This window comes from Dasypus novemcinctus, chromosome 11 (assembly GCF_030445035.2).
Source record: "Dasypus novemcinctus isolate mDasNov1 chromosome 11, mDasNov1.1.hap2, whole genome shotgun sequence".
NCBI lineage: Eukaryota > Metazoa > Chordata > Mammalia > Cingulata > Dasypodidae > Dasypus > Dasypus novemcinctus.
The window spans coordinates 123820841-123844667 of NC_080683.1; the positions used below are offsets into that span (position 1 = coordinate 123820841).

Genomic DNA, 23827 nt, shown 5'->3' on the forward strand with positions numbered 1-23827 from the left:
CTTAGTAGAAGAATGGCTGTGACTCGCATGGATGTGTTTTATTGTCATCAATGTCTGGGTCGTTCCTGTCCACCTTGAACAGAAAGGAGAGGCGGCTGTGGCTCCTGTGATGGGTGTGGCACTTATTTAGTGGTTGCTTCTTCTCCGGAAGTGGGGACATCAACAGTGGGTCAGCGTTTGGTCGTTTTTACACTTCTCCTCTCCGGCTAGACTCTTCCCTCATTGGGCAGCGCGCGACGTGACCGTTCCCAGCCCGCGCAGTGAGCGGCTGAGCTGCGTGGAGCCCGCGGCCCCTTTCCCACTGACCAGCTTTAGGACAGCAGCTTGCGCGGGCAGCAGCGTGGCCAGAGGTGGAAGGCCGCGCGCCTGCGACCCTGCCTTCACTCTTGAAGCAGAAATGGAGGCTTTTTGGTTGTTTTTAATTTTGGTCCGAGAAGCTGCGCAGGGATCCGTGCGTCCATGGACAAGGCGCGTTGGCAGCCACCGCGGCCAGGGCCTGGGTGTGTGTCAGAGCCAAGCAGGCGTCCCGCCCCTGGAAATCCCACCCTTCTCTTCTCCCGGGCTGGTGCCCGCTCCACCACAGGCTGTCCACTGCTGTCCAGCACACAACCCACCCGAGCTCATCCCAAAGCTGGTTATGCTGCGGGAGTCCAGGGAATGCCCATCGCAGAAAACCGACGCTGGAGTTGGGTCGCTGGCGAGGCCCTGGCTGTGTGCGGCGAGGGCTCTGCTGCGGGGCCCCGCTTTCCCGCGTCGTCCTCAGCTGAGCTCGGGGCCTGCCCTTTGGCCTGGGCCAGGGGAGAGCGAGACGCACAGGGGCGCTGGTTCCAGCTGCGCTGACCTCTGGGCCAGCGCCTGCCCCATGGCCAGGCCACTCTTCCCTCTCACTGCCTGGCTTTTGGGAATTTGTGGGAGATGTTCCTGTACTCCCTTGCCTTGGAGCTGGCTCTCGAGATGCCTTGGTGCTTCCTGTTCTCTCTCTTCGAGTTTTTGACAAGTCCCTTGTGTCTTTATCAGGTCCCCGATGAGGTGTCCAGGCTCCACAGGGACAGGCTGATGTGCTCGTGCTGGAGTTGGGCTCCTCGTTTATTAGAGGAGGGGTCGTCGTTAGGGACATTACAGGGCTCCGCCAGCCGAGCTGGCTCATGGGGGGTCGTTGTCATGGGCTTGACACAGAGGAGGAAAGGGGTGGACGAGGCCCTTTTGGGCAGGGACTAAACGTTTCAGGAAGAAATCATCTCAATCATTTACTCTGAAAATTTGGGAAGAATATATTTCCCATTATTTTCATCAGAAGCAGCTTTTAGTCATGAATTGTTAGAGAGTATGAGAGAGAGAGAGAGAGGTGCTTCTTGGCTAATCAACTTGGTTTAATTTTGTGAAAATCTTTAGAAATGTCTAAACTTCCCAGACTTAGTAATAAAATGATAAAAGGAATGAAAGAAATGAACCTTTGTTATCAGCCTACAGTGTGCCAGGCATGTCCCAGTGGCTGTATAGATGTTAACTGAGTTCCAAAGAGAAAATAAGTATGTCTACGATTACACAACTAGTTAGTATTAAAACTGCCTTGTGATCTTGTGAGTTTTCCTTGCACCAAATTGCCCAGGAGTGCTACTCTGATGAATTTCTATATTTGTTGCTTTTGATATTTCCTTTTCATCTTTGGTGAAACACAACAATAAGATTATAGATACATGCAAAACAACAGAGTACCGGTAAGATATTTGAAATCACTGTACTTGAAATGTTTTGTCCTCATTAACAATAAGAAACTTTTCATAAATGCTTTACATGGGTGTGAGAAGGACAAAAGCAAAGAGGAAATAATTCCACTTAAAATTATGAAATTGAATATTCTCAACTAAAAGTAAAACTAAAACTTCCAGTCAATCCACCTCAATCCAGAAATTATTTATTGAGGACCCACCTGTCACTGGGCTGTGTCATGCAAAACTAAAATGGAAAGAAGTGTATGTGACATAGGACTTATTTAAACTTTAATTCCTTTAAAAATAAAAGTCAGGATAGAGGTTATAGTTGCCAGGACCACAATTGAGAAAGAAGCACAGAAAACGCTGGGAGGTCTTTGCTAAAACCAGTATGGGCTGATTCTAATACAGTCCACCACCGTTTCAGATCAAAACCCCACGGCGTTGTTTCTAATGTAGGTAAGCCCGGGGAGAAGGGTTCCGTTCTCACGGTCTTTGGCATCTGTGCGGCTCGGCCTTTCTATAGAGTTGAACGTGAGAGGTAAACGGTTGTTTGGGGTGAAATGCTTCCCACCGCGGGAGCCCGTGATTCCCAGGGCCAGCCGACGGCTCGGGCTCACCCCTGCCGGGAGCAGAGGGGCGATGTGGGCAGAGCCCACTCCCACCCCTGGTCCCGTCCCGAGCACCGGTTTACAGGAGCGTGTGGTGGAAACACACCTGTGATGGGGCATGAGAGCATGTCAGGATTGGTCTCTCCATTCTCCTTTCCCCTTCCTCTTTGTTTCCTCCTCCTCCCTGGAAGACAGTTGTCTGTCCTTCCTTAAGTATATTTATAACACAGTAAAGAAATGGCTCCTTCAAGTTATAAAAATAAAATGTAATTCCAACCTGAAAGTTTGGCCAGTTCAATGGGAGGCTTTCAGGGGGGTGAGTGGACAAGAGCACAGACGTGTGCACATGCCACATTTGCTCCACAAGCACGTACACATGCACGTGCACACACACTTGACCTCACGTGCACACACCACATGTGCATACACACACTTGCACTCACACGCACGTGCCGCATGTGCACACACATGAACACACTTGCACTCACATGCACACACCGCCTGTGCACATACATGCACACACGCACTTGCACTCACAGCTGCACACACACATGCACACATCTCACTAGGCGCAGGAAGGCACCCTAGGCAAAGCCCTTCTGCCTGGCGTTCCTTTGGCTTCCCCCGGCTGTGCCCTGCTCAGGCCCGGCCTCTGGCCCTGGCTTTTCAAGTGCAGATCAGATGGCCCTTCTATCCCTGGGCTCTCTTTGCTCTCTGGCCTTCACTGTGGGGTGGCCTTGCAGGGGGGATGCACAGGCCACACTGGGTGGAGAACGGCTCAGGGCCTCAGCAGCTCAGCTCAGAGAGGGTGGTCTCCTTGCCCGAAGGCTGGCGTGCTCACCCCGACACAGCTCCACCAGCTGGGGGCTCCTCCTCGACCGACCAGATCAGGATATCAGGGAAGAAACAAAATAAAGCCTTCTCTCCAGGTGGTTCCCAGGGTGTTCCCAGAGCTGAGAATCCCAGGCTGAGCACATTGGCTCCCCTCCACAAGCGGCTTAAACCTGATCACAGAATAACCATTTAGAGAATTGGAAAAAAACTTTGTCCTTGGATTTTCTAGGAATGAGAGGGCTCTTACAATAACGTGTGCAGTCATTTCCCTTTATGATCATCTTTTCTGCCTTGAATTTTGTCTGTTTCCTTACCCCGGGCTGTCGCCCCTTGATACCGGCTTCTTCCTGTTTCAGGAGTGCTGGGACCGTTGCCACCTCTCGTTCTTGGCCAAGGGCTCGTCCTGGGCTGAGGCTGCTGCCGCCGTCGGGCACGGGAGCCTGCGCTGCTGAGCTAATAGGTTTCCTTCCTGGCAGGCAGGTGGTGGCTCCACACACAGCTTTCCTTCCCTTCTGAGAGCTGCTGAGTGGGAATTATGCCAGGATCCTGCAAAGGGGCTGCTCCGTCCAGAGAGCCCACGTTACGAAGACAAAGGCGCAGCCCTGTGGTGTCTTGTCCCAGGATAAAGAAGCTGCGTCTTCGTGCCGGGCTGTGCAGTGATGGGCGCGTGAAGCCGTTTTCACTTCATCCAAGGAAATTCATCAGGATTAAGTCATCTGCTCTCAAATCTGCACTTTTTTTTAAAAGTCATCATTAAAACACGAGTGCTTAAAATATATCCTTCAAAAATCCAGGTGACTTAGTAACAGAAGCAGTTGTCTCCATCGTAACAGTTATCACTGCACCCCTTGAGAGGCTGCTAGGGTGATTGTTCCATCTCAAATAGATGCAAATACCGGTTCATAGATCTCTCCATGTGGAAGGATTTGAGTAAGGTTTGCCTTTCTCGCGTCCTCCCCTTGGATGGAAAGCTGTCTCTCAGGAATCTTGGAATCCTGACATGGCCCCAGGCTCTTGAAATCCTTGTGGAATGTTTAGGGACGCTTTATTTCCCAATTTATCTTTTATTGGTGTATTTGGCCTCCACCAATACAGTGCTCTACCTTCTTTTAATCAACTCAGTTGCCAAGGCACGTCTAAGTCTCGGCCTCACACTATTTCACCCATACATTTCAGAGCTCGGTGGTTGCTAAACTCTTCGTAGTCCATCCAGTGCCCAGAGATTTTTTTTTTTTGCAATTAATCTGCTTTGAAGTCTAAATTGATAACTGAAATTTTCTGGAAATTTCAGTAGTCAAAAATATTGTGTGCCTGTCTTCTTTAACTTGACTTTTGAATAATGTTTAAGTAAAGATGAATAGGCAGACACATTCACTCTGAGTATGAAAGTTGACACTTAGACTTTAGGAGAGCTTGTTTCAGTTCATCGTTTCTTTAACGGAATGATTTGGGACATTTCCAGGTGAAGCGGACATGGGTAACGCAGTGGTTCACCCAAAGATGGGCTGTCATCAGAGCAGGGCGTGTGCCTTTTTCTACCTCACACTAAATAATCTGCAGTTGACCTTGACGGCACACCTCCCACCCGCCTCTGTTTTGGCGGCCAAGCAGACGATGCCGTCCAGGTGGGGACAGGGGCCAGAGAAGGAGGCTCCTCCACCTATGCAGCCCGCCTCCGTCCCACCCCTCACCCTGTCTAGCCCCTCCCGCCACTGCCTCTGGCCCTTGGCTTGACCTGGACTCATTCCTTCTGCATCCTGTGCCTCTTCCTGCCCTCGCCTGTTCTGGTCTTTGGCTGTTCCTGCCTTTTCTGTCTGAAAGTCCAACTTTGTTCCAGCCCCCAGGGAAGGCCTCTTGCTCTCATACCTGCTGAGGAGATCCTTGAAATACCAGGCTCCCTGGAGCACCCTGGCACCCATCATTGCCCTGTCGCAGTGTTTGTGTCTGTGCCGTACTTCCGGGGCTGCAGAAAATGTCCTCATTAGAAATGCGCCGCCAGACAGATTCGGAGGTGATGAAGTGCCCAGGATAGGTGGTTTGTCTGTAGTTATTATTTATTTTCGGCTACACAATAAGTTACTCTTATTTTCTGAGAATTTTCTTCATAGCTCCCAGCCCTTTTTTGGTGGTTATACCTCCTGTTTCTCTTGAGGATTAAGAAACGTAAAACTGCAAATTTTATTTAGCTAAGTATGTGTTAAAGAAAAATTGTGTTTCTTATTGCATTTCAGGGTTTGCAAGCTTATTGAAACTCAAAACTCAAAGACTGGGCCATCCTTAATCTAAGTAACTGTGTAGTAAACATGTACATGCCATGGGGGGTTCGGGCAGGACACGTGGAGAAGGGTGTCCCTGCCCTGGCACGGGTATCTCCGGCCCAGGCACCCAAGAGGCGAGCCTCTGGAAGCTGGTGCTCCCCCCGGGCTTCGAGGAGCGTAGTCGACCAGACGTCCAAACTGTTCATCTTCTCCCTTTCCAATCACAGAACTGACCCCCGAGGAGAGAGCCCAGAAGATCGCCAAGGCCATGCGCAAGCAGTCTTCCGAGGTCAAGGAGAAGTGGGAGGGCCTGAGCGCGGTCAGCAGCAGCTGGCAGAAGCAAGTGGACAGGGCGCTGGAGAAGTTGCGGGACCTGCAGGGCGCCATGGACGACCTGGACGCGGACCTGAAGGAGGCCGAGGGCGTGCGCAACGGCTGGAAGCCCCTGGAGGACCTGCTCGTCGACGCGCTGCAGGGCCACATCGACACAACCACGGTCAGCCCCGCCTTGAGAGAGGCTTCCAGACCGCCCTTGTTAGGTGTCCCTGTAGAAACGCGCAGCGTAAGACTTCCCGAAACACCCCGTGTAGAAATGCACAGCGTAAGGATTTTCCAGAACCAGCACCCTTGGGTGACCCACCATCCACGTCAGGTGATGTGCCCTTGAGACCGCGACAGATGCTTCCCATCTGCGCATCACTGTCAGGCCTCCCCTCCAGCACCCGCCGCGGGGGCTGCTGTGATACTCACTTTCACTTTCCTTTATACATTTTCAGCTGTGCATCCCTAAACAATATAGACCAGTTTTCCTGTTTCTGAAAAATATTTCCCAGTCCATTCTGAGCTGTGCATTCCCCCGCTATCTCTTTTTTGTTTTTGTTGCGGCGTATTTGTAGAAGAGACTGACTTGTTTGTCTTGCATTGTTTCCCACAGTCTGAATTTGCAGACTTGCATCCACATGGCAGAGTCTAGCAGGTTCCTCTCTACTTTTCTTTCCTCTAAATTGGTAGTTGGATTTAGAATTTAATCAAGAGCAGATGGTTTTTACTGGACATTTCCACTTACAAACGTGATCTCATTGTCTGAACATATTAATGAAGTATTAGTTTAGCGATAAATCCTCTTCATGGTCAGGAACGGTCCCCTTTGGCTCCCATATTCTAGATCATTTCCAGAAAAAAATGAATGAAATCCAGGTGATAAGAGACACAGATAACAATTTATTTGTGGGGTCTATAGTCAAATAGTAAACGCTACGCTAGGTAATGGTGAATCAAAATAAAGAATAAACCAGTGGAAAAATCACAAATGGGGATTTTCATCACAAAAAGACATACATAATTTATGCACAGAATTTCGGTAACTTTCTCTTTCTCTGTGGCCAGAGAGGAAAGAGAAAGAAGGACCTTTCTAGGAAACTAACTGAATAATTATACAAACTATATGAGTAAGAATCTGTTTCTGTAGACAGGAATGATAATGATCTTAGCTACCATTTATTGAGAGCTTATCATCTGCCAAGAGCTCGTCTTAGCCCCTTTATCTGTCTCAATCCTGACATCAACTTTATAAGATAGGTACTTTTTTTGTATTATTTTTGTGTCCACTTGGCAAATGAGAAACTGAGGTAGTGCTCGAGCTCCCACAACTGAGTGGTGGAGTTGTCATGTCTTCCCCCCATTCTATGTCGTTGAAACCTGTCATACTAAAAAATGCAGTTAAACAAGACTTTAATCAACTATTTGAATTCAAATTAAATATCAACTTCTAAACTCTAACAATAATTTTATTCCTAAAAGATGTTGGTATCCGCCTTTTTAAAAATGTAAACGTATATACTTTCCAACTATGCTATGAACTAAATAGCCTTTTCCCTACTAAGAGAAATATGTCCCTGGATTTGATCAATTGAAACAAAGCCTTAGCATAGCCTCTTCAAAGCTGTATATTTCTTGTATTATAAAGGATGTTTTAAAAATCTTTAAATCAGTGGTTTACAGAAAGTATGGTCAGGCCCTATGGGATTGCCAAAATGCCTCTTAACTGGAGCAGCATTTACCTATTAGAATTGGAAATTATCAATGTTTAGTATGGGAAGACTTGAGCTGGGGAGGAAAACAGAAAGTTGTATCTAGGGTTATGAAAGGCTTAAAGTTTGAGAGTTGTTCATTTCCCATTTTGTTAAAGGAATTGCCTTCCCTGCATCCAAATTCTTTTGTTCAAATTTCTGCCTAAGTGGAAATCTGGGGAATATATATTTAACATTTTAAGAGAAGGGTATAGACTGTGGATTAAAATACTTCGACATCGTAAAAGGAAAAAAGAAAATAAAAGCCCAAGTCTCATTAAACCAAATAAAATAGAAGCCATTGGCATATGAAAATAAGTACTGATTATTGGTAAATATTTTTGAATATGGCAAGGCAAATGGGGAACAGAATCTCTGGGGTTGATCCAGTAATTCAACCCCCCTCTTATTGGCTGAATAGACACCTCCAGGCAGAGCAGGGTCTGGGATCCCACCTGCCAGCAGGCTGCCAGCCAGCCCTGGGAACTAGCAGATGTCTCTGTTTTCACATCAAGAAGACCACATGGACTCTCATTCTCCTACAGAAAATGCAGCCGAACATGACAAGCTTGTTCTCCACGCGAGAGCACACGGCAATCAGGAGGCCGCCCTCAAACCCGCTTTATGCCAAGCCCCTCATTTCAAAAAGCGGAGAGTAAACATCCTACAGCGCATCCTCACTGCCGTGAAACACCTGACCACGCCGTCAAAACAAACACCTTGTCTTTCCGAAGTCTTGCCAAGCCTTGGCCTGTGGCTTGTAATAGCAAAACAGTCTGTTTACAGAGGGAAACTTAAAACTCCTTTACTGCTCTTGTGATTTTTTAAGTCTGTCCTGAGGATATAATCAAATTAAAAAGCACTCTTGCCATCTTTTGAAATGAACCAGGTTATTATTTAAATGATATAAATCTCAGACCATTTTCTAGCCTTTAAGTTTTAATCTTTAACACCTAAAATTTACAGAGGTATTGATTTTAAAAGCTAATTAAAACCCTGGAGTGCTCCCAGGTCCCCACAGAGGGTATTACGTGAAACGGTAAGCTCAGATGCTGAAACCTCAAAGGGCTTGCGGTCAGTAGTTATCCTCAAACCGAGCCTGTGGGCAGCCAGGCCGCTCCGCTCCACGGCAGGCAGGGAAGTCATCTCCCCGCCTCCCTCTGCCCGTCCAGGCCCGTGCCACACACCTGCCTTCCCACCTGTCGCTGAGCTCTGTCTGCAGCACATGTCCCACCAGCGAAGCTGGACCGCGTCCCCGGGACGGCCCAAGCCCCCTCCACACCTGTCCCGGGCTGCAACGAGCGGCCCGTGGGACTTGCCTTCTTCACCTGCTGGCCTGGGGGCTGTTTGACGTCCCCCAACTGCACGACCGCCTGTGTCTCTCGCCCAGAATCGGCAACTTCGCTACGCCTTCCAGCCGTCTCCACCTCGAGCTCCTCAGCGTGGCTTCTGGTTGGGCCAAGAGCTCCCAAACACTAGATTAGTATGTTCTCTGCGTTCCCGAAAGTCAGTTTCTTTTTTCTCTTTTCAAGCAAAGTTATATGCCTTATATTTTAGTGTTTATCAGCCACCATCAAGATTGTTTTTAGCCTCCCGATGGAACTTACAGGGGAGAAAGGAGGTCTTGTAGGTGAGGTGGCGTAGGCTTGGAAGAGACAAGGAAGTGGTTCAAGAGGCGTTCTGTTTGTAAGCGTGAGGAAGACGCTAAACGAATGCTGTCAAGTGTCTTAATAAACCGTCATAGTCTTCACAGCGCGTTGACATCTGTGAACTCGGTCTAGAGAGGAGAAGGAGAAGAAAAGCAGCTACGGGCTTCGGCCCAGGGTCCTCGGGGGATGGGGAGGGGAGCGAAGACGAGACGAAGTTCAAGGGGTCCAAGAGGCTGCCACCACGCCCCGCGCCGGAAGCTGACGTCAACGCGTGGTAAGTGGCAGTGCCGCACCCAACAATAAGAATCATGCTGTTCTCGGTGGGTCCCGTCCTCCAGTGCTCAGCCTTGCTCACTAGCCTCCCCGTGGTCCTTCTCAGGAGAAATGGATTGCGCCCCTTCTCTGACAGCCATGGTGCTGAGCTGGGGAGCAGGGGAGCGTCTGCCTGCAGGAGCCGCCATCCCGTGTGGGAGGCGTCCAGGAGATGGTTGTGATTCCGCAGCGTGTGCTCTGATGGGGGTCACTATCTGGAAGGTGTAGCAGCCAGGACGTGTGCCAGCAGCCCCCAGGGCCCACCCTCCAGACCCAGGACGGCTGCGTGGGCTGGCTGTGCGCTGAGGGCAGCCTTGCCGGGCGCAGCAGCGGGTGACGGAGCGGCCCCAGCTGCCCGGAGGGCGGGCCCAGGGGAGCCTGTCCCAGGTGGTGGGAGGTCGGCAGACACCGGGCGGGGCAGGTGCAGTGACTGGAGACGAGAACAGCCCCATTCACATGTTAGGACCCGCTGACCGCCCTTGTCTAAGTGCTTCTCGATTTCCTTCTCTCTTCCCCTCTTCACGGGCAGCCCCCCCACCCCTCCATCCCGCCCTGCCCTGCGGGGGGTGGGCACTGGTCATTCTAAGACCATTTGCCTCTTTGTCCAGGACCCTGCTCCCCCTGAGCCGCGCCCAGGCCCCAGACATGGGCGTAGTGATTCTGAAAGGAACAGGGGCGCCGACGCTCCTCGCCAGCTGTGCGGGTCGCTTCGGCTTCGTGGGAAGAAAATGGGCTTTACTGGCCACTTCCCAGCTTAATTTTGGGTGGAAATGTGTTCAGATCAAGTTGAAAAATTATGAAGGCAGCGATATTAGAACAGCAACGAAAGGGAAAGTATGGAAGAAAATTAAAAATAGAGTCAAGATTAGAAACTAGTAACGTGGATAACGATGGTAAAACAATGTTGAGAATAAATGGCGTCCTATGAAGCATTTGAAGGAAACCCATCGCCGGGCAGGGGTCTGTGCGTGCTCTGGTTCTCTTCCTCACTTGTTGAGCTCTTCAGGGGTAACGCATGGCTCTTTGGCAGGTGGTGCGAGCTCCGGAGGCCTGTGCTTGAGGCCTCTCCACGGGCCTTGCCGTTTTCTTGGAAGGGACATGGGAAATAAGTGCTTTCATTGTAGTCTTTTCTGGTGACATGATTTTGTCCTTTCTTTCCAGGCCTTTAGAGAAGAAATCGCACCCATCCACCTAAAAGTCAAGGCCGTGAATGACCTGTCCAGCCAGCTGTCACCCCTGGACCTGCACCCGTCCCTGAGGATGTCGCGCCAGCTGGACGACCTGAACATGCGCTGGAAGCTGCTGCAGGTACGGCCGCCCCCCATCCGCTCTTCCGTCCACGCTTGGCGAGTGGCCAGCCGCGCCGCGGGCTCCACCCCCCGCCCCGCGTTTTTATCTTTCCTTATTGATTGTCCTGGAGAGTGAACTTAGCAGGGGATGACATCAGGTATTTGTCTTTCAGGATCTTGAGCCCAAGCGCCCCACTTATTAATTGACATAGACTTCAGTGTAATTTTTGAAGTACCGTTCATATGAATTTGTAGGAAATTGCAAAAGGTCAAGTAATTTGCAGTTATTGAAACCTGGGGTGGCCACGGATGCCTTTTTTCCCATAATGGCTCATAAAGGAGGCATTTTTCTTACCTTCCTCATTTTTTTTTTCTTTTGAAAAAAGAGGGAAGTCTCCATCCTCTTTCTTCCCACTGGCTGCTGCTTAGGCTATCATCGATATCTATGTTATCTATATCTGTCTAATCTATCATCTGTATCTATGTATATCATCATCTATATCTATCATTTATATGTACTAGTCATCTATATTTTTCTATATATCTATCACTATCTACATCTATTTATCCATCTCTATCTCTAATCTATTATCTGTGTCTACCTAATCTGTCACATGTATCTGTATCTGCCACCTATCAACATCTATTTACCTATCTCTATATCTGTCATTTATCTATTTCTATCTATAACTATCTAATCCATCTGTCACCTTTCTGTGTGTCTTCCTGGCATTCTCCTGAAGTATTTTCAAGCTTCCTTTTCATTTGCCCCTGCAGCACTTTTCACCACCTTCCTTACCAAAGAGAAACGAGGAGCCCAGGTCCCGTGGGCACGTCTGGCCTTTAGGTGCACTTGCGGCAGTGTGGTGCAGTGCTGGGGCTTACCTGCCGACACCTGGAGTGCCAGGTGACCCAGGGCGAGGAACGGTGCTGCCGCCCTCTCTAGCCGGAAGGCCTCTGTCTCCGTTTGTTCAGCTGGGAAGTGGTGATGGTAAGAATGCCTGCCCACAGGATGCTGTGAGGATCACAAGAGGTGACCCGTGTGAATCGCTGAGGAGCGTATCGGGTGCCAGAGGGGCCTGCCTGCAGCCCCAGGGGCAGAGAAGGCTGTCAGGCAGCCAGAGCTCAGGGGTAGCTTCATCTGCTATAATACTTGAATCCAGCCTATTTTTTTTGTCTTTTTTTTTTGAAGATACGTAGATGGCGAGAAAATGTTGCATTAAAACACATAAGAGGTTCCTTCTACCCCACACCCCGCGCAGCGGCTCAGCCTCATAATCTGGAGTCCCCGGGCATTTAAAGGCTGTCGTCTTTTGAAACCAAATGCTTCCTTCTGTCTTCTCTGTGTCCGTGCAGGTTTCCGTGGACGACCGCCTTAAACAGCTCCAGGAAGCCCACCGGGATTTCGGGCCGTCCTCTCAGCACTTCCTCTCCAGTGAGTACCAGTGGACCTGGTGACCTCAGAGCGGAGCCAGCTCAATGTCTGTCCCTGTCAGCCAGGAAGCCCCGTCCTCCCCATAAATGTATTTCTGTATTATATAAAGCATTTAAAGGGAAGTAATATCATTAATGACAATATTTTAGTTGGTTATTATTTGTGATATTATGATGACATTTGCTCTTTATGGAGCAAAAGTGAATTTGTCTTCAGCTCTGGTTTCTCACTGGAGCTTTAAATATAAATATATTATATTTAAATATATATATAAATTTAAATATATTTAAATATAGCATCTTGTCATGGCTGTGTCAAAGGCAGAGTGAACTTCCTCATTATAAAGGCATTGCTTTGTATTTTAAGTTTTTAAATTCCGTTTTCTCCTTGAAAAATATGCATCAGTGTAAAGCGCACATACAGTTTTCAAAGTAAAGCCAGTCCCCTCTGACTTTAAACCAGGAGACACGGCTCACTCAGTAGGTGCACGGTGTTGAGCCTTTCTTCTGGCCAGGACCACAATTTTAGCCAAGCCACATTTGAAGGCTTTGATGTAATCTCCAACTGGTATTTTTAATTTCGTGGACTGCTCATGAGATCTGGAGTGAATAATCTGAGGTCCTATTTGTTTATCTTTCACTACTGAAGATACTAAAGAATATAGGATTTAGAGTCACACAGATAGAGTTAAAATACTCATTCCTCCTTTTGCCACACCTGTGAATCCCTTCAGGTTAATTTCTTCATTCTAAAATGCCATAATAATATCTATTTTCTATGACAGCCTTGCAAATTAAACAAGGAAACACTGAGTTACACAAAGCATCTCCCTCAGTTCCCAGCACTTTCAGTCAATGTTAGTTCCTTTCTTTTTCCTTCTCTGTAAAAATATTTAAGAATGCAGTTTAATTTAATTTAATCCCATTTAACTAAGGTTTAACACTTAGGGCAAACTCATTTCTCAATTATGATCACTTCTTTTCATCTTTAACCATAGAGAAAAAGGAATACCTCGTTTTCCAATTAAATTGATGACATTTGTATTTTCTCTTAATTCTTCTGCCACTGTTGATAATCTGCTTTATGTCAGTTAAAGTTCAGGCTTTCCTTACTTCCACAATTTCAAGAATCCCAGTCAGCCGTTTCCTGCCCTAACTGCCCCATTCCCCCTCTCCCCATACAGATACTCACATGCACAGAGTTTTCCATTTCATAAGCTAGTCCCTTGCAGTGCCTCTGTTTGGGTGACGTTAGTCCTCCCTGAAATACCCCATCTCCCTGGGGGCCAGGACACGTTATTAAAGTGCGGACACGGCGTATTGATGAACTGAGGTGGTCAGGTATGCTCGTTAGGTATTAATTGCTACAGATTTCTTAAATTTATACACTATAAAGCTAGTTACTAAGACCATTTAAAGAGGAATTAAAAACAGTAAAAAACATTGAGGCCCTATTTCCAGCTTTGTTATAAGGATCAATCATCTATTTGCACTGGTAAAAGCCTACAATTTTACCTGGCAAGCATTCTTTAATAATAGACATCAAACTCATTTTCTTTAGAAAATGTGCGCTTGGTGAAACTCCAGTGCATGGCGTGGAGGCCATTGTACTCAAATCAAAACAGTTACTGAAGTGAACAGTGTAGCAAAACCCCGGGTGGTAAACGTGCCTGTGGTGCCCCTTGCCGCGGGGGCTCTGTGGCCTGCTGTTGCTAAGAGGAGCCCGCAGCCTTGGGCACGGCATGAATCCTCACCTGCTCCCAGGTGCCAGCTCTGGGGTGGGGGCTCCACGGAGACCTTTAACGTGCCCTTCCTCATTTTCGTCCCCTTTTCCTTCTTCCCCTGGACGCAGCTGGGGACGGGAGGAAGAACGGTTGAGTAGGGGGTTGCGGAAGCTGGGCCGGGGTCCTGAGGGCGCCGGCTCAGCCCTGGTTTGCAGGAGGGTGCTCTGGACGAGCCACGTGGCCTTCATGGGTCCCTCAGCGTCAGCGCGGCTGCAGTGTGCCGCTGGCGTCCTTACCTAAGCGCACTGGAAAATGCTTTGCCAAGCGCAGAATGCTGTACATTCGTAAGACTTTAACACGATGACCTGAAATTCCAAAGGTGTCATTGGTGAAAACTGGCTCTATGAAGGCCTGGCGATATTTGCAAATTTTATGTAAACTTGCTCATTTATTACTTCATTTAGCAAAATTCTTTAATAGCTCCAGATTCACAGAAATCACGCTTACTTATAAGGCTTCAAATCATTGGTTTAATGAAGAATAATAGATTCTTATAATTAAGGGCTAACTGGAATTTCAAAAAGTAAGTATGTTGGTGAAAGAAAACACAAGCTCTCCACCAGCGTCCTGCCTGGTGCACAGCAGGCGTGGGTGCTTCTGGGTGTTCCAGTGAGTGAGGATTGTGATTCCTCTGTCCTCATAATTACCCCGGCTCTTTACAACCCTTTGCCTAGTTTTATTTTGATTTTCCCTTTTTCATTTCATAGAATCACATTTGCTTAAATGACATCTCTGCTAAATAGCTATGTCTACGCATATGACATAAAATAAAGATTATTATTAGTGGTCTAGAGAATTCAGTCCTGAGAAATCTAATTGTAATCTGAATATTTCAGGGAAAATTAATTTTGGTGACAGATGTTTCAAAAAATATGTAGAGTCCAGTTTCCCAATGACACTCATTTTATAAACAATAAACGTGATGCTTTCCATCATCAGGTTCCCCAGGTAGAGCTGGCAGTAGAGACAGTCCTTGGCATCCAGCTCTGGGACCGGGCAGCTGCGTGGAGGGCGGGGGGCGGCGCTCGGTCGTTCTGCATGAGCGTGGGAAGCTTGGGGTGAGCATGGCTCCCGGTAACCTCCCTCTGTCTCCCCAGCTTCAGTCCAGATGCCGTGGCAAAGATCCGTTTCACATAACAAAGTGCCCTACTACATCAAGTAAGTTGGTCTCACCTCCTTCTGATTCCAAGAAAGTGTGTGGGTAACTTCAGAGGCTTCCCCCATAACTTTTAAAAAGGGAAATTCTGTCATATTCACCAAAGGAAACTATATATGTATATTTAACATTTGAGAGAAATTAGATTAAAAATCAGGGTGATAGTTATATTTATAATTTATTGTGTTAGGGTCTAGATATGTTTAGCTGATGTTTCTTTAAAAGCAGAGATTAAAATATTTGGTGGGAAATGACCATTTCTGAATTCTCCTGGCATCCTGTTGCTTCTCAGACTTTACTGATTCTAAAGCATTTTTATTTTGCCCAGAAAATTCATGTAAAAATTTGCTTGTACTCTTCTCATTTTAATCCACCGAAAAGAAGCATGGTCTTTTACCATGAACACGTGAAATATTTTCAAGGTTTTATTTGACTTATGAAAATTCCCACAGAGTTTCTCCTTTTTGCCTAGCAAGCCTCTCATTATTAAACCACATCTTAATGAATTGTGTGTAATTTTCACGATATCTGATAAGATTTGATCCTTGGCTCCTTCTCGTTGCCATCATAGGACATCCTGTTTGCAGTGTGGCACGGAGAGGGGCTCATCCTCATAGCGAGAAGGCAGCCGCTGTGGTCAGGGCACAGCGTGTTAGCAGGGAGGCCTCGGCTAGGCCAGGGCTCTGGCCACCTAGTTTCCCTTCTCTCTTTACTAAAAGAGGGGTTCACGCCAGTGCTAATGAGCCGTGGTTCTACTGAGTGACTCATGTGTGAACTTGGTGTTTGTGAAATAGTAGCTTCTTAAGTTTTCTGTTGTAGTGTGAGACTATCTTCAAGGTAAAACAAAGATATTTTTTCCATAATGTATAAAAATAATACACAGGCAAAGCTACAAATAGATGCACCTCAGCAAACTCTGTTACATTCTCTTCAGGGGATTCAATACTTTTGTCATTGTACGATCTACAATGTATCCAGTAGTGGTAACATAGAACATGGCACTGGAGCTGAAAGGTGTCAGATCTGTGGAATCCTGAAGGGAAAGAGGTGACTGAGTACGTGTAGCCTGACTGGTGCACGTGTGAGTGCATGTGTGAGTGCATGGGTGTGAGCCCATATGGATGAGTGGGTGGCGGTAAGTGGGTGTACGTGTGGGTCTATGCGAGTGGGCACCTGTGTGCACGTGTGTATGGGTGTGCACATGTGAGTGGATGAGGGGGTGTAAGCAGGTGTCTGCATGGGTGTTACGTGTAACTCTAAGTGTGCATCTAAGTTCATGGGTGTGCACATGCGGGAGTGAATACAAGCAGGTGTCTGCATGGATGCCTTGTACACGTGTGAGTGTGAGTGCCAGTGTGTGGGTGTGCACATGTAAATGGGTGTGAGCAGGTGTCTGCATCATGAGTGTGCTTGCGTAACAGTTGTGTGAGTGTGAGTGCATGTAAGTGCATGGGTGTGCACATGCGAGAGTGGATACAAGCAGATGTTTGCATGGGTGCCTTGTACACGTGTAAGTGTGAGTGCCAGTGTGTGGGTGTGCACATGTGAATGGGTGTGAGCAGGTATCTGCACCATGAGTGTGCTTGGGTAACAGTTGTATGAGTGTGAGTGCATGTAAGTGCGTGGGTGTGCACATGCGAGAGTGGATACAAGCAGGTGTCTGCATGAGTGTGTGTGCACTACGTGTAACAGTGTCTGAGTGGGCGCGTGCTTGTGAGAGCATGAGGGCGTGTGTGGCAGGAGTGGCAGGCCCTAAGCTGTGTCCTCTGGTGGCTGCAGCCTTGGGGGGCGCCTGCAAACTCTCGGGGAGGCCTTTGGTGGGGGACAGTCCCCAGAGGGCGAGGGGGAGGGGTCTCCAGGGGCGCAGGCAGGAAGGTGCGGGGAGGGGGCACCTTCCCAGGGACCGGGGCTGCCCCAGCAGCAGGCGCCGCGGCTGGAATCACAGGAGACACGGGGCCAGGCTCGAGTGATCGCCCCAGGGGCCGCAGCTGCCCAGGCCCGTGGAGGGCGGCTGCAGGGCTGCAGGGAGCCGGCGCGGATGGTGCATGGGGGAGGCGTGCGCTGCGGGCCGGGCACGTCCACGCCAGACCCCGGGGCCTGGCCCGCCGTCCCTGCGGCCTGGATGGGCTCACGGCACCCCCCACCCAGACCCGCCGCCTGTGAAATGGGGAGACACCCGTGCCCCCTCCGGGGCCCACGGAGCGCGGGGCAGGGGCCAGGAGGGCCGGGCGGGCTGTCCCGGGTGCCGCGGCGCGTCCTGGTGGCACAGCGTGCGGGGGACGTGCGTTCTTGATTGTCCTGTCCCACAGCAGGTCCGCATGCTGCTCTTCCGCGTTACGGTTTTTAATTTGCTCACACATTTATTTTTTTTCTTTTATGAAGTTTTTATAATAATTAAAATCAAAGAATAGCAGAAAAATTGGTTAAGAACAAGTATTTGGCTAAGGGTCATTTTTTGGACAAGGTATCTGCCTTCTGATCATCTTTACAGGTATTTTTTGGGAAAAACGGAAGTATAAAGTGAACAAATGGGTTAAAAAGTTACCTTCCCCAGAGCAGTCACATGTCCAGAAACCAGTGTCGTCTGTTACTTCAGTGGATCAAAGTTGCGCACACTTTGATTTGTCGTGGTCTCTCGTGTGAGGCAGTGCTGTGACACATCTGTGCACTTTATTTTTTCTTGGACCCCCACCATGGAAAGCCTCACCCCCTGTGGCTCACCGAGTCCTGGTGATGACCACGAGGTAGCAGCAGGTGTTACTTAGAATCACATCTTTTGGCACCTCGTGGAAGTCCCTGCCAGGGCCCCAGGCGCCCTCTCTGCTGCATCTTACTTAGGAGTAAAGGGGAAACCAGCAAGTCCCAGGGCTGACTGGGTGCTTTTCCAAAACTAGATAAGGTCATGACTGTGCCCCAGATATCAAAGGAGCGGGCCAGAGATTTCAGCGAGCTCCTTAGTAAGGGGCCTGGTAAGAGCCACCAGGGCTCCGGGAGAGCACGAAGCAGCCCTCCCCTGCCGCACGGGGATGCCCAGGAATTCCCAGGTTGAGGCAGAGCTGGCCCTGTGGACAAGAGCCACCTGCCCATAACCCATCACCTTCCAGGGGACAGGATTTGCATGTCTTTGTGCAAATTCGTTTGCATCACTAGCAGTTTTCTTCAATTGGCAGAGTTTAAAATGGCTCCAAGACAACGAAAGGTAGAGGTAAGCCTCCCGGATTTGTGAGCCTTGTGGGGAGGCCACTGCTGTCCACAGCCGTCCCCACCCCCAGGTGAAGGGGCGCCGGGCCCCTGGCGTCGCCCCCTGCCTCCCTGGTTTGCTTCCTGCACTTTCAGCTGACAGTTCCTTTGCTTTCTTGGACTTTGGATTTTCCGTTTTGTTCTCAGGCGGATTCTCATGTAGGGCCTTTAGGAAGAGGCTTATTAACGACGGCGCCGCTTTATTTTGTAGGTTATCGAGGTGCGCGCTGTTAGGCTCAGTCTCATGTCTGAGACTGGCTGAACCTAAGGAAAAAGGCTCAGCCTTTTGAAAAAGGAAAAGCTCCTGGAGTGGGCTGGGGCCTGGGGGGGGGGGCACGTAGCCTGAGGCCGCTGCTCTTTAGACCCTGGGGGCTTTAGCTCAGGGGTTCCCGCGCCACACCCCGCCCCGCACTGTTCAGACAGCTCACCCCTGCACTGCTGCCACTCCACCTCTCACCCCACCTTGGCTCCCCACCTCTCCCCCATCCCCCCACTTCTCATCCCACGCCACCTCTGCCCTGCCTCTCTCCCCACCCCTCCACCCCTGTGCCCCCCACACTGTCCCCACCCCTCACCCCATCCCTTCCCCTGTACCTTCTACCCCTCCACCTCTCAACCCACCCCTGCCCACCCCCTTTCTCCCCCCCTGAACCCCCGCTTCTCCACCCCTGCCCCGCACCTGTCTCCCCATCTCCCCACCTCTCCCCCCACTGCTCCACCTCTCCACCTGTCCCCCCCACTATCCCTCCCCAGCCCTCACTCCACCCCTTTCCCTGGTGTGTCCCTCGGCTCCCGTGACGACGCGAAGTGGGCGATGATTTGACTGCCGCTGTTGGCAGCAAACCCTGCTTATCCCTCCGTGCCCCGAGGAAGCTCTTTGTAAGGGGCGGGGAGGGGGCTTCTCCTCTCTGATTCCCACATCACATGAGCCTGCAGGCCACACTTGGGGAGCCCGCACTTGGGGAGCCTGAGCACGCAGCCGGCCGTGGACGCTGTCGCGCAGAAGCCTGGGGTCCTGGGCTCCGGGAGCGCCGGGCACCGCCTGTGAACAGCTCTGGGCCCCGAAGCGGCCTGCGGGCGCGTGGAGGGCGGCCGGCTTTGCGGGTGCCCAGGCTTGGGCAGGCGGGCACCCGTGCTCGTGCCCGCCCCGAGTCAGTGCCCCTTCCCAGCCACGCCCTCTTGCCGAGGTCTGGGAATTCCAGGACCGTTTGCACACCCGGTCTCAGATACAAACTTAAAATACTCTTCAAGGCCAGCTTCAGGTTCCCTGGGGGCTCCTGACCAGCGTGTGCGCAACAGTGACTGTTCTTCCCAACACCCCCCGTTTGATACATTATGTAGTTTAACAAATAATTCCTCCTGAATCTGATTCTATGAATATTTCAGTAGCACTCTCTTGTGTGCTGTGCCATTTCGCTTAGATTATTAAGCAGTTTTGTGAGAATTGAGCATCACCCAGCCAGTCTTCTGAGTGCCGTTAAACGTTATAACTCTTCTGGCCTCGATAAGGCGACTGGAAACAATTTTTAAGCCCAGGCCGCTGACCCAGGCACAGTGAGCTCTTCACGCCACACACAGTTAAGAAGCCGGCGGGAGCATGCACTTGGCTGGGGCGTTCAGGGCAAGAGAAAACAGAGTTGTTCTGTCAGTGAAGAATAAGAATCATGAGAAAAGCGGGGTGCTACAGGGAAAAGTAATGCAAGGGTGCTGAGAGGGGTTTGTGAGCGAGGTGACGCCTCGGGGCAGGTGCCCGGGAAGAGGGGGCGCCCAGCCGGGGTGGGGCGGGCGCTGCTCGGGGTGAGCCCTCCCCTCTGTTCTCTGGAAGTCCGACGGGAACGGCTGCAAGTCAGCAGAGCAGGGGGTCGCTTCTGCGTGAAACCGCTGCCCAGTGCCCGTGCGCAGCCCGCCCTGGGGCCCCGGCACGCTCGAAGCGGCAGCTCCAATTCTTCTGGAAGTAGATAAAACAAAAAGTTTCCATCTCTATTTTCACAAAGTTGTTGCCCAGATAAAATTTATCATTGACATTTCAAATGCTGAGTGGTAATTGGGCAGCAGGTTCTGAGTGATCCCCTGATGGGGTAACTTTGCATGTTTTTTAAACATTTGAAAAGTTACTTTCTATTTCGGTACTTTGTGTACCACCTCTGTAGTTTCATGTGTTCTTTTGCCTATTTTTAAACATTACCCTTTTTTTCAGCCACCAGACCCAGACGACCTGCTGGGACCACCCTAAGATGACGGAGCTCTTCCAGTCGCTGGGTGAGTCCTTGCTGGAGTAGGAGTGGATGGCTCTGAGTCTTGAACAGGACGGACCGCGGACTGAGCGCGGGCTGTTCCCACCTGCCTTGCGGGGTTCAAGGCCATGCCCTTGGCAATCAAAGGCAGTTTCACTCCTGAGGGCGACCCGGTAAACTGGCGTTACATTTTCTCTTAGGAGAATGTGTGGTTGGAAGCCACATGAGCCCAAAAAGTGGATTTAGAAGGAGGAAAGCAGTTGTAACCTCCCCCACGCTGACTCCCTTTAACTTCAGCTCTGTGTGCAAAACTCCGGCGGTCCAGCGGCCTCCAGCCGGTGGCCTGAAGTTTGCTTTCAGTTTGCTTGTATTCAGTACACCTGATTCAGTTGGCTTCTCTCGTTTCATTTTGTGTAAATAGTCACTAAAAGCGAGATAATTTTCCAAGTGAAATGCGAGAACACATCGGGTGAGCGATCGGTCTCATTTCAACGTCTGCTGAAGCAGGACCCAGAGCCAGGTGTCAGGGCTGCATCCTCAGGAGGCGGCGCGGGGGCTTCTGGAGAGGGTGCAGCACCTGCGGGCACCCGCCTCTGTGCCCACGTTTCTTTAAACGTTGGCTCCTGCGTGGGCGGGGGGCTGCAGGGGCTCAACAAGCACAGGGAGCCGCTGGTCTGCTTAGTTTGTGAAATGAGAGGTGAGCGCTGTGATTTCGGTTTTCTTCCAGCTCTGCTGGTCTCTGGTTCTCGGTTGTTAGGGCGCAGAGAAAGAACTCGCCATGCCCGATGTTTCCAGAGGTTCGAGTGGTGATTATAGGGTCATTTTAACCAGGTCTGTAAAGGGTAGCAGAAGCCCTTAGACAGATTCCGGGGGCAGCCAGGAGGAAGGCGGCCTCGGGAACACGAGGCCAGCGGCCTGGACCACCACCGGCCCCGAGAAGGGCCTGGAGACCCGGCTTAGTGGAAGCAGCTCAGCCGGCTGCAGGAGCCAAGCCAGAAAAGGCCTGCCTTTCCTCCTCTGTCCTCCTCCTGTTGGAAGATGCACCCTTGAGGTGGCCGGGGTGGCACGGCTGTGACATACGTTCCACGTGGTGCTCATGAGCGCGGGAGCACTAGCTGTGGCGTGGGGGAAGGGTTTTCGGTGCTGGGCGGGTGGGATATGCGTCCATCCCCTGCGGTAGGCGGGTGCACGTTTGCTCTCCCGTGAGCTGAACCAAAAGCCGCTCTGCTTTTCCTCTTCCCCTGCAGCCGACCTGAACAACGTGCGCTTCTCGGCCTACCGCACCGCTATCAAGATCCGGAGACTGCAGAAAGCGCTGTGCCGTGAGTTACGCCCGGCTAGCCGCCGCTCCTCGGGCCGCCTTCCCCCGTTAGGGACAGGGATAAAGGAAGCGGGCGCTGCTCTGTAGGGCCCGCCTGATCTTCCCTGCACCCACCTCCAGGAGTTGCCTGCGCTGCAGTAAATGCCGCAGGAGAAGGCCCAAGAGCAGCCTCCGCTCTCAGTGTCAGAACAAAATTAACCTAGCAAAGGAGTAGTAGGAAACAGTTTTTCCAAAAGTTTGCTGCCACCTGATTTAGGATTAAATCATGGGCTCAAAGGAGCTAGTCGTTGCCTTCTTAGTACCTTCTGTTCATGTGGAAGAGCAGGATTCTAAATAGTTTGATTCAGTATAATAAAATAATAAACAACTGAAAATCACTTTCCTGGTCTAGATTTGAATTAGCACTTCAGGAAATCAAACACAGGGCAGCGTGCTCCATGAACAGTGCTTGGAGACATTGAGTATCGTTAGCATGAAGTTTTCTAGCTTCGAGCACGTTCAGGGTGGTGCTGTGATAGAGGTATTATTACCAAAAGGTTATTTCCCCCTAAGATGACCTAAAATCAAGCACAAATATGTGCACTTGCACCAGAATGTGGCGTTATGACACCAGATTCTACTTATGGTTGTAGAACCAGCCAACGTTCAGAGCTGCTAGAACGTCAACATGGAGAGTGGCTTTTGCATTTGCCTGTATTTAAGATTTGGGTAATTTGGATAATTCCAACAAGTGTTCTTGTTTGCTACCTTTTGTTAATAATTGTTATGTGTCTAGTCAGTTCAGGAAAGTTTGAAAATTACCGTAGAAAAATGGTATGTTAGACCTGAAAATCTGTTCCTTAAAAGTCAGGAGGATTAATAGCCCTGAATTATATGTGTGAATGTGGCTAAAAGGGGAAATTTTAGGTGGTGAATATGTTGCTAGAATAAAAATTTAAAAAACACACCCCAACAATAGGCCTGTTCAACACGAACAGAACCCGGGTAAACCACGGGCTAGAGCCGCTGTGAGGTCATAGTAGGCGTCACATCAGTTGGAGCAGATACTGCTCTGATGCAAATGGTAAGCAGGGGTGGGCCTGTGGCGCTCTTGTTTTCTGCATGATCTTTCTGTGAACCTATATCTTCTCTACAAAAGAATTCTATTAAACTGGTGAAGAATTTTTACAATGGCGTGAGAAATGAGGGATGCATTGTAAGCGGACTAGCTGAGGAGGGTCGAGGACAGAAGTGGAGAATCATTCAGAGAACATGGTGGTGAAAAGCTTAGAAAAGCAAAGCAGAGGCTGTGCGTGGAGGAGCAGGTGAGGGCCGACCGCCCAGCGCCGGCCTGGCCCCTGCGTCCAGCGCCAGCCCGGGCCGCCCGCAGGTAGCAGGGTGGTCAGGAGACCGAGGCAAGCAGGGGAGGTGGCCAGCTGTGGGCCAGTGTCCTGCGGACAGCGTGGGAAGGCCTTCCTGGGCCAAGCCCTGAGACAGGACACTGACCGGCCTCGAGCCTCCCCTGGAAGACGCCAGCGCAGCCGCCTCGTCACGCGGCGCCGCAGCCCGTCACACCGTCACACTTCCGGATGCAGGAGCAGGCTGTGCATTTGGCGGATCCGAGCTTTGGTTCTCCTGACCCCAGAAGAGAAGAAAGCCCCTTCGGTTCACCCCTCCGACCTGAGAGGGGCAGAAGAGGGGTGCCCTCTGTCAGGGCCCCCGCTGCAAGTGCAGGAAGGGGCTGGGCTGCCCCCATCTGCAGCCAAGCACCCAGAGCCCGCTGCCTTCCGCCCGCCCCGTGCCATCCGCCTGCAGCTTCCCCTCTGTCCCTTCCAGTGACTCGCGATGTCGACTCCCTCTCGATGGCCCGGAACCTTCTATTCCTCCAAGCACTGTTGAAAATCGACCTCGTTGGGGAATGCCAACACCCCCCAAGCTTTCCAGG

At 50.4% G+C, this 23827-nt stretch overlaps 1 protein-coding gene across 7 annotated transcripts in view; it reads left to right on the top strand.

Moving 5' to 3' along the window:
* The window catches only part of UTRN (utrophin), a 437542-nt gene that overhangs the window by 356654 nt on the left and 57061 nt on the right, over positions 1 to 23827 (top strand). For all 7 annotated transcript variants that reach the window (XM_071218696.1, XM_058307593.2, XM_058307595.2 and 4 more), the window contains 6 exons: positions 5643 to 5911; positions 10607 to 10753; positions 12091 to 12169; positions 15050 to 15110; positions 20546 to 20607; positions 21830 to 21904. In XM_071218696.1, coding sequence (XP_071074797.1) covers positions 5643 to 5911; positions 10607 to 10753; positions 12091 to 12169; positions 15050 to 15110; positions 20546 to 20607; positions 21830 to 21904 — 693 coding nt within the window. The remainder of the gene's footprint in view (positions 1 to 5642; positions 5912 to 10606; positions 10754 to 12090; positions 12170 to 15049; positions 15111 to 20545; positions 20608 to 21829; positions 21905 to 23827) is intronic.